This window comes from Rattus norvegicus, chromosome 11 (genome assembly GCF_021556685.1).
Source record: "Rattus norvegicus strain SHRSP/BbbUtx chromosome 11, alternate assembly SHRSP_T2T, whole genome shotgun sequence".
NCBI classification, from domain to species: domain Eukaryota; kingdom Metazoa; phylum Chordata; class Mammalia; order Rodentia; family Muridae; genus Rattus; species Rattus norvegicus.
The window spans coordinates 76,014,447-76,025,274 of NC_141544.1; the positions used below are offsets into that span (position 1 = coordinate 76,014,447).

Below are 10,828 nucleotides of genomic sequence, written 5' to 3' on the forward strand. Positions count from 1 at the left end.
CAAGGACCGGAGCCGTTTGTATTACAAATGCCAATTATGCCCCCCCCCAAACTTACACGAGAGTATCTGCACGTATCTTCTGCGAACCTGCCCCCCAGTTGGTTCTGATTAGTAAATACAGATGCCAACCGTCAATAGCCAGGGAGGACAGACAGAGGCAGGATTTTAGCTTTCCTGGGCTTGGGACCAGGAGAGGATGAAGGAGAGATCTGCCATGCCGGGAGAGTGTGGAGGAGAGGAGAGACACCGTGCCTGAGAAGAGTGCAGGACAGACATGGCCACCATGTGAAGGAGCCAGGAGAGTGCTGCCCAGGGTTGGCCAACTCTGTGTAGAGCGGACAAGACAGAGCATAGAATTCGGTAAGTGGTAACTTGGGGTTAATCACATGGAGGGTAGGCAGTGGCCCAGCTACTGAGCTGCTTAAGGCATATTAAAATATAAAGGCTGTGTGTGTGTGTGCGTGTGTGTGTGCTCTTTCATTTGGGAACCTAAACTATTGAGGCAGGTAGCGAATGCACTGCTGGGATTTATTTGAAAGAGAGCAAGAAAGGGTATATGGGAGGATTTTTAGGAAGGAAAAAGAAGGGGTAAATGATGCTATTATAATCTAAAAGCAAATACCTAAAAAACAAAACTAGAAAAATGAAACTAAGATACATTCTTCTTATTCCAAGAGAGAATCAGAACAATGACAGTCAGAACAACGCAGGCAGCAGTAAAAACACTCGGCGTTCGGTGTCATGGGCGCTCTCACGGTCTTCTGAGCTCCGAAGGGCTTGAGGAGTTCTGTGTCTCTGTCTCTGCTTTTTGCTGCACAGGAGGCTCAAGCCACTCCACTCTGCAGCTGCTGCTGCTGCTGCTGCTGGTCATCCCATGGGGCTGGAATCTCCATTATCTGAGGTCATCGCTGCAAGCCAGCCTTCATCCTCACAAGTCTCCTCTTGCAATGACAAGCTTCATGACTCCTTCATGCTTTCAAAACTAGCCCCGTATGGGAGACTCTTAGACGTTACCAAGTTCTGCTACTAGCTTGAGATCCAACCTTGACCCCCTCCCTGGACCACAGCCCCCGTGTGCTCAGCCCCAAGAAATTCGTCTCAGCAGATTCCACCTCAGTTATACTGGTCTCTTAATCACAGCTGATTTTTCAGTTCCAACTAGCCAGCATCAATTGTCCCAGTATAGCGAAGGTTCCACTTAAATCACAGCTGACTCGGGGTTGGGGATTTAGCTCAGTGGTAGAGCGCTTGCCTAGCAAGCGCAAGGCCCTGGGTTTGGTCCCCAGCTCCGAAAAAAAGAATAAAAAAAAAAAATCACAGCTGACTCTTAAGCCCCACCAGGCCAGAAACCACATATTCTTTTTTTTTTTTTTTTTTTGGTTCTTTTTTTTGGAGCTGGGGACCGAACCCAGGGCCTTGCGCTTTCTAGGTAAGCGCTCTACCACTGAGCTAAATCCCCAGCCCTGAAACCACATATTCTTAACACAAATATCACACAAACACACACACACACACACACACAATCGAATGCACACACTTGCATGCACACACGCACATGCACATGCACACACGCACACACGTACCCCCTGATAAAATGTATGAGAGACTCACAAACTTCCCTTGAAACGTCACAAGCCAGGCCTTTGTCATTTGCACTTATCTCACAGGCCTTATTTTTCCAAGCTCCACAGACCATTCCATTAAAGACTGAACATTAAGCGTCAATGGCTTTTCCAGAGTTTTAAACACAGACATGAACTTTCCCCAAACGACATGGTCAGGTTTGTCAGTATGACACCCCACTCCTACTACCGATTTCTGTTAGATTCCAGTTAGATTTCTGTTACTGTGATAAAAGCAATTTTGGGGAGGAAAAGGTTTACTTCACTTTATAGGTTATAGTCCCCACCATTGAGGTAAATCAGAGGAGAAGCTCAAGTAAGAAACAAAACAGGAGCAGAGAATGCTACTTACTAGCTTGCTCCCCATCATTTCCTCAGTACTCACTTTTTATTTAATTTTTAAATTATTATTGTTTTTCCAACCCAACCATAGTTTCCCTCCATCCTCCCTTCCCAGACCCTCTCCTCCACTTTTCCTCTGCCTTATCCCCTGCCCCGCATCCACTTTCCCTCCACTTGCTTCAGAAAAGGGCAGGTTCTCAAAGCTATCAACCAAACATGACATATCACGTTGCAGTAAGACTAGGCACCTCTCCTCGTATTAACAGTTCTTTTTCTTATAACACCCAGGGTCACCTGCCGCTGTCCAGGGCTGGCACCACCCATAGTGATCTGGGCCCTCCCACGTCAGTCTCCAATCAAGCAAATGCCTAGCAAACGTGCCTATAGGCAACCAGATGGAAAGAAATCTTCCGTTAAGGTTTCCTCTTCCCAGTTAACTCTATCTTGTGTCGAGTTGTCCAAAAGATTAACTATCACAGTGCTGAAAGGAAGATTGTACCTCATTAACCACATAACACCATGTATCCCACATGGGCAGAGAAGAGCTAAAGGAAGGCAAATGGCTACCTTCAAACAGTCTGTTCAGCTGCTGCTTCCACAGGCCCTATGTAGAGGTTCTTGTTTGTTTCTCTGCTTGCCTCATTTCTTCTTCTGAAGCAGCGTCCTTATAGATAAGCATACATTATAACAACAGATGAGAAGCCAATAAATCATGCGTGCGTGAACACACACACACACACACACACACACACACACACACACACACACACACACACACCACACTGCTGACATTTGGTAATTCCTGAAAGACACTTTGTTGTTGTTGTTGTTTGTTGAAAGAGGCCGAGGAAGTGGAGGAGCACCCCTTATACAGTAGAACACTACTGTAACCAAGTATTATTTGGCCCACAAATGTCAATACTAGTAGTGATGAAGAGGACAGACACCTCACCAGAGAGGTAACTCATATTAGAAACGCTATGAGCAGGCCTGGAGAGATGGCTCAGCGGTTAAGAGCACTGACTGTTCTTCCAGAGGTCCAGAGTTCAATCCCCAGCAACCACATGGTGGCTCACAACCATCTGAATGGGATCTGATGCCCTCTTCTGGTTGCATCTGAAGACAGCTGCAGTGTACTCACATACATAAATAAATAAATCTAAAAAAAAAGTGGGGGAGGGTTGGGGATTTAGCTCAGCAGTAGAGCGCCTGCCTAGCAAGTGCAAGGCCCTGGGTTCGGTCCCCAGCTCCGAAAAAAAAGAAAAGAAAAGAAAAGAAAAAAAGAAACGCTATGAGCCCCCTAAGTTGTGTATCCTACCCCTAAGTTGAGCTTCTCAAGTATAGTGTTATGGGGTCCTCTTGGATCCAACACAACTCAAAGCACCAAGTCAGTGCAGAAAAGAAAAGCTCATTGTAATCAACCACGGATCGATGGGGGATGCAGAACAGACTCAGGAGTGAAACGGCAACCCCGAGACAACGCTACAGAGTTTTGAAGCATAAAAATCACAAGCCACAATCATTTTCCAGCAACCATGATTGAGGGGTAGGGGTCTCCCCTACAAACGTTTCTTTGTGGTACACATATTTTGCTCTTATTAGTTGGTTTGCTCAACTGTGGTCGGGTGGTTTGCCCAGCATTCGTGTTCCAACTTGCCAACCAAGATGCCTTTCATCCAGGGAGGTCTGGGGAACTTAAAACTTTGTTTGACGCCCTATTCAAAATGGAAGTTTTATTCAAAAGGACTTTAGCTTGGTTCCTTCTTACAATAGTATCTGGTGACTTTTAGCTGAACTTTAACCTTGTTTTGTTTTTAAATGCTGAAGGTTATGAAGTTATTAAGAAGGTTATAAAGCAGATGCTGGTCTTCTAGCTTTATTTGCTCAGTGCACGTGACTCCTAGTCTAGTTGATGGCGTCAAGGCAATTGTGGCCATAGGTTTGAAATAGAAATCCTTGTTTTTGGTCAGTTGTAGAGACTGACGGTAGACTGCATCTAAGTCCCCAAATTTTAAAACCCATAGTGTCCTAGTCTCTTCTAATCAACTACTCCCTCTTTGATACAAAAGTGCATTTCGGAGAGATGAGGATTGGTAAAAACCCCTTACAGCATCTAGCTTATCAAGTCTTAATGGCCTCTTCCAAAGAAAGGCTCTTCCTTCAAGTCTCGCCACGCTACCTGTCCTCTGAATGCAAAGATTAGAGAAGCGGTCAGTAGTGGAGACACTTTCAAAGCAGTCAGCAATCACTGGTGTCTCCAAGAAGACAGAAAGTTATGGGAGACCCACAGGATTAATCTCAGCTGCAACCTTCCTCTTTACAGCAGGGTTTTGTTACAGCCTCAAAGCTTCTTTGTCACCCAGTCTAGTTTCTAGCTTTCTGTTCTCCCGTTTCAGCCTCATGAGTGCAGACATTAGAGATGTGTGCCACTGTAGTTAGCTCTCAGACTGGATCTTAAGAGCAATGACTTTTTGGTCTTTGGAATTTGAATGCCTAGAAGAATGCTAGGCATACAGTAGGGGTCCAGGATATATTTTTTTTTAACAGTGAATGGACAGAACATGATGAGGAAAAATTTAAAAAGCATCTAAAGTTGCTAGGGATTTGCTGCAAAAATGAGCAGAGGCTAGACTGATATACCGAAGATGTGCCGAAACTCACTTATGGTGTCTGGTCTTCCAGGAACTGGTCAAAGCAGTACTTAACTGTGCTTACGGAATTTGACAGTGATGCAGAAGATGATGATGGCGATGGCGGCGATGACGGCGATGACGGTGATGGCGATGAAGAAGATGATGATGGCTTTGACTGCATCAGATCCTGCCCAGGCAAACGGAATTGTTTGCTTTTCATCAGGAGGGTCTTCTGGGGCTGTGAAGAGAAAAGAATAGCATGAGTGGTGATGTTCTTCCTACCGTTGGGCTCCATCCCAGGCCTCTTCAGTGTGTACCTGTGGAGAACCATTTATTTTGCCAGATCATCTCATGGACACACAATTGCTAGCATTCACTCGTACTATTCTACAACCAAATGATAAAGATATTGCACGTGAAAAAAAAAAGTAACTTGAATTTTCGCACGGACTGAACTAACTTGGCATGAGAAAAGATTCCTTGGAGAAACCGTAAAAGCTATCTTGTCTACGTAGCTCATTTCCGTGGCTGATAATGACCAGGCCAGCGATGCCATAATCTAGATGTGCCTACCTCTCTCTCCTCTAGCTCGACTGTGCCTCCTCTCATTCTCTTGCATGCTCTCCTCACATCCTCTGCTCACTCACACTCCACACAGTGGCTGCCTTAAGGTTCCGGAGGTGCTCCCCATTTTCTTCAAGGTTTTTTTTTTTTTTTTTGGCCTCCCAGGCTTAAGTTTTGGGAGGACTAGAAGAACTAAGGACGGCTAAGAATTGGTATTAAGAGATCATCCCAGAAGTCAGTGTTGCGGGCTAGCTTCTGATGAACTTCTAGACTCACAAGGAGCAAGAGAGGGATACAAAGACTGCTGAGGCAGGAGGAGAAAGGTTGGTGTGTGCTGTTGCCACCCGGTCCTCCTTGTTGGGGCAACAGCCATGTCATTTGTTTTTCAGTCTTTCTGAGGAATAGCAACATCTGAAGAAAGGACAGGGATACAATCTGACAGGAATGTTAGCAACCCTGTCTCTCTGGCTTCTCTGGCATGGCTTACCAGAAATTATTGAACATTATCTCGCCTTCAGTTTTCCCCATTACCAAGCCTCCTGGATGAAATGTGGCTTTCAGCTTATTTGCGCATTTGGCACCATGGACTAACTCTCTTGTCCTCTGCTTCTCGGATTCACATTCCTCTTTCTGCCTGGAACACTCTTTCTTTGCAGGCACTTCTTTCCCTTCTCAGCTTCCAAATGTCATGGTTACTGTAGCGTTTGTGTGGGCGTGGTCCGCCTCTATCATCTAACCCACACACCAAGCTTGAAGCGCCATCTCATTTCTGAGTCTTAACATTACATTTCTTATCTCATTTCTGGACCCCAGATGTATTATAGATCCAGCTGCTGACCAAAATGGTTGGAAGCCAGCTGATGAAAACTAAATTGACTGTTTTCTTTTAACTTTTTTTTAACATTTATTTTTTTTATTTTTATTTTATGTGTATGGGTGTTTTGCCTACATGTATGTCTGGGCACAAAAGGCCAGAAGAGGGCATCGTATTCCTCTGGGACTAGAGTTCCAGGTGACTGTTAGCCACCGTGTGGGTGCTAGAAATCAAAAACAGTTTCTCTGAAAGAGTAGCCCATGCTCCTAAAGGCCGAGCTGGTTCTTCCAGCCTCACTGTGTTTTTTTCAAAGTACATCACCTCCTGCCCACCTTACCACTGCAGTGAGTGGCACCCTTAGCCACCTAAGCAAGAGTGACACATCCTCCTTGTTCTCACCTCCCATCAGCTTCCATGGACTTCCTATCGTCCATCAGAAGGCTCCTGATGCCTAGAGTCACCTACATCACCTCCCGAGTTTAGACCTTTCTTATCTTCCCTCCTACTATTCTCCAAACCCATCCCACAAACCATCACTTGTCTTAACCTTACTCCAAATGATGGTGGCTGTCCGGCCAGTGAGATTTGTAGCTCTTCTTTAAAGTTCTCCATTTATAAAAACAGACTCCATAAGTAGGCAAAGCAACCATGCCTGGGCCCAGCCTGAGCTGCCACTTGTTTTAAAAACATAAAGTTCTGAATGGGATGCAGCAGCCCAGTTCTCTAATCCCAGAACTAAGGAGGCTGAAATTGGAAGATTATGAGTTCAAGGCCATCCTGAACTACATAATGAGGGCATGCGTGCACAGATTTGTGTCCTTGGCAATAGCGTCTGTATGACCTGAGAAGTCTAAAGTCCTATCTGATACTTTTTCTAAAAATGTCCCAACAACTTTTGTCCTAAATTTCACATATACCCACATTCCAAAACAGCATCCAGAGTGAACTATAGTCAAGCTATGCGTACAGACTGAACTCAACATAAACCCCACCTTTAAAAAAACAATACAGAATTCATTAGTGATAGCGCTATAAAGTAAAAAAAATAAACCCTGAGTTAATAAACCATTTTCACTTTATGAGCCAAGACATTTTAAAATAAAATGTTAGAATGCGTAAAATGTGATTGAGATTTGAGTTTCCAGTGTTGAAATCATGCCAAAACAATTTGGTTTATGCTGGGGACCAATGTTTTCGGGAAATTTTCTTACTACCTACAAAGGAAAATAGTTAAGAGAATCAATCTCAGATCTGGAAGAGCAAATCACGCACTAGACTGAACCCGTAAGCCACCATAACTATCTCAACCATAAATAGGCAGGCACAAACTTGTCACAGTGCGTATTTAATGCACGTGTGCCAAAGATTGTCATACAGCATTGCTTCTGTACTGTGCGGACATGGGTGTCCTTCGAATGGGGCTGAGATGGGAGGAGACTCCCAAGTCTACCTCTGTAGACTCAGCCATTCGAATTGGATGTGCATTTCAAGTATCCCATGATAATCTGCCATGGATTTAAGATCCATATATTCTTTAAAAGAGAATTTCTTTGTCTTACTGTTTCACCTTTGGAGAAATGGAATTTCACAAGCTTACAACCTATACGGTAAATTATTGCCTCAAAATGACCTATTTTTCCGCCCTGGGCATTGTCCTCAAAGACTTTTATCATATAACTTTACCAGCTTTTGCTCTGGATGAACCATTAGGTGGGATCAAAGCCAGGGCTTTGGGCATGCTGAGCCAGTGCTCTGCCCACACCCAGATTCAACCAGTAGTTCTAAAAACAAAAATCTACCCCAAAAAGGACAATGATTTTTGGTACCATCGGACCATTGGGAACAGGGAATCAAAAGCAAAATGCCCAAGTGTGGACTGGGTTTGAGAAGGATGAAATGTAGTGCTTTCAAAAAAAAAAAAAAAAAAAAAAAGACAACATCGCATCAATTGTAAAATGTCTACAGATGGCTAGCAGTTCTTAGGCCTGCCTATAGAGGTTGAATATTCATTCCAATAAAATAAAATTAGCCTAGGAATATCAATATTACACTTGCCCAGTGATAAAAGTCATCATCACACGTCGTGTATGTCTAAAGTGAGTAAAATTACCATCAAAATCAGCAAGTTCAATTCTAAAATAGGGCTGTTGGGTTGTATTTCTAGATCCCATCTAGAAGTATAGTTCCTTTCCAGCGTAACATTGCTTACGTTTTTCCCAGGTGAAGTTCTGTGACACGTGAGCATCTCCATACTCAATGAAACAATCGATGAAGTGGTCGTACGTCGTGTTGAAGTCTAGTTGGCTACTAATGGTGTACAGCTCAGATTCAGGATCCTGGGAAATTGTTGTATTGATGCCATTTAATTCTCTTCCATTTTCCAACCAAGAGAGGCGAGGCTTTGGGAAACCCCCGGAAGCAAAGCAGGTAATCCTCTTTATGTCAGCAGATGGATTTCCAGACTCAGTTATGTTGGGGGTAGGGAAGTCAGCTAGAACAAGCGTAGAGTTATACATGAGTACAGGACTGTGTGCTTAGGTATATGCTAAATAAATTTTCAAGGTTCAGCAAGAATGACAAAATAAGGTTGCATTTGCATAAGTCATTCATTAGTTAAAAGACCTGCTTTGAACTGACCACCTCAGTTGTCTCCCACCTTGAACGAGATAGAAGTACAGAGAAAGGAATGGGTTCCTGTGGGAAATGTTGATGTAGTACCTGCTATTGTAAGAGGAGGAAAGACTGATTATTGAGTCCCTCCTAGTTATTTCCGGAAATTATTCTCCTTATGACAACCTTAGGACGTTAGATTCAGATTTCAAAAGGTCATGGACCAAGTAAAGTGTGTTAGTATGGCCTGGAGTCTCAGACTGAGACAGAAAGGTTGCTTGAACTCTACAAGTTTGGGACCAGCCTGGGAAATACAGTGAAGACCCTGTCTGATAGAAAATAAAATAACCAGGCAGAGTGGTGCAGGTCTTTAGTTTAGGAGGCAGAGGCAGGGGGATTTCTATGGCTGAGGCCAGCCTTGTTTACATAGCTAGTTTCAGGCCAGTCAAGGCCTTATAGAGAGATCCTGTCTCCAAAAAAAAAGATAGATAGATAGATAGATAGATAGATAGATAGATAGATAGATAGATAGATAAAATAGTACAAAGGTGAAATGATTGATGCCCATAATCTTATCTTGTAAATAAATAGTTTTGGGGAAGTCACAACCCTGTGCAGAACTGCTACCTGCAGTCACATTTTTCAACCCCAGAACCCATCCTCGCTGCCACCTTCTATTTCATCCCTCCCTTTCCTCCTGATACTGGAAGAACACCTGTGGCTCCTTTTATCTGTTTGTTTGTAAAGAACATTGGTGAAGCCACCCTTCAACCTGAGAACCAGAAAACAGACAGGACCCCACACGCACGGTCATGCCTCTACTGGACCTCCAGTTCTCAACTCTCAAGCATCACAATAAATCCATGTTCAGTACTCCCTTGCTTCTTCCAAAGCAAGGTCAGCTGAGCATGGTGGGCCATACCTGTAGGCAGGTATGCTTTGGAGGCTGAGGTAAGAGGAGTGTGAGGTGAGTCTGGGCTAAATAAGAGTTTGAAACCACTCTTCCTCGTTTTCTAAAATGAAAAAGTGGCTTGTTGTACTCAGATAAAACTATGTCCAAATATACAATATTAAATCTGTGATCATAACCACTACATGTTAATTCCTTGCTACTCTGACATTTTAAAGGGACAAGGAGTCCTCCTGGAGTTGATTTCATTTGTATATTGACCTCCAGTAAGACACTAAAGTCGACTTAGAATCAAGTGGGGAAACCCCCTACCACTTGCTTCTCGAGCTTAGACTTTAGTAATTTAACTCCTTCCCTGTCCTGTGACAATCGATCCCCCCACTTCAGTCCATATATTGAGCTCTCATCCTGGAAATCTGAGTACTACAGGGCTCGTATGAGCAGAGGTCAGGGGCTATCAAGAGCTGTCCTTAACTGAGATCTGCCTTGTGGCTGTAGGCCACTTGTTTTCCAGTCTTAGTTTGTAGATGGGTTAATAATGCATGCATTCCTGGGCTGAAGAGATGAGATGACACCATTTCTAGAAATCACGTAGCACGGAGCCTGACACACAGGATCTATTTAGGTAGATGCTCTCATTTAAATCAGGCTGTGAAGGAAAGCTTCTAAAACTGCCCAGGGATACTGGGAGAAATGAGGGTAGAATACAGTGTATAGTTACCAGGGAAGGGAAGACCCTGAAAATTTGGTTGGAGAGGAAGTCATTGTGAACAACAACAATAACAACAACAACAACAAGAAAAGTCCTCATGGTGAATCTCTCTGAGTTTGAGGCTAGACTCCAAGTCAGCCAAGGCTACATAGTGAGTGAGACCTTCTCTCAAAAACCAGAACTAAAATGAAGGGGAAATTTTAAAAAGGCCTTGCTCCTAAATAAAGTTTGATGTGTTCCTGAGCTATTTATAGTTGGCATTGTCATTTTCTACTCACTACCTTACTACCACTCAATCAAATTATGACTCCGATAGTCGACATGAAAACGTTACTTTTGTTTCTTCTAACCAGACACCATGGGCTTTTTAACCCGGAGTAACAAATCTGCGGACCTACTGTCCTCAGTCACAACTCACGTTTGTTCAATTCTGTGCTCCTTTTCTGAGAAATGGTTAGCTCAGTAAGAGCCACCTTTTCCTGTCTGACCGAGCTTACAGCACCTCAGCTTATCTCCCCTGCTCCTTCTGCAAGACAACGTATTTAGAGGAACTACTTCGAAGGTCTAGACTGTGAACCATCTAAAGATTAGCCCTTTGGGAGTGAAGAGATGGCTCAGCAG

At 43.8% G+C, this 10,828-nt stretch overlaps 1 protein-coding gene across 13 annotated transcripts in view; it reads right to left on the reverse strand.

Annotated features, from left to right (window-relative positions):
* The window catches only part of Cd80 (Cd80 molecule), a 39,348-nt gene that overhangs the window by 10,165 nt on the left and 18,355 nt on the right, over window positions 1-10,828 (reverse strand). For 3 of the 13 annotated variants that reach the window (XR_015632608.1, XR_015632609.1, XR_015632607.1), the window contains 3 exons: window positions 8,185-8,466; window positions 4,626-4,835; window positions 2,532-2,628 (listed from right to left, as the gene is read on the reverse strand). Coding sequence is in view for 10 of the 13 variants with exons in the window: in XM_087575556.1 (XP_087431682.1) it covers window positions 2,534-2,628; window positions 4,671-4,835; window positions 8,185-8,466 (542 nt within the window). In the remaining 3 variants the exon portion in view is untranslated. Of the gene's footprint in view, window positions 1-2,450; window positions 2,629-4,625; window positions 4,836-8,184; window positions 8,467-10,828 lie in introns of those variants that run through there. The other 10 variants (XM_087575560.1, XM_087575559.1, NM_001418663.2 and 7 more) reach the window with 5 other exon arrangements.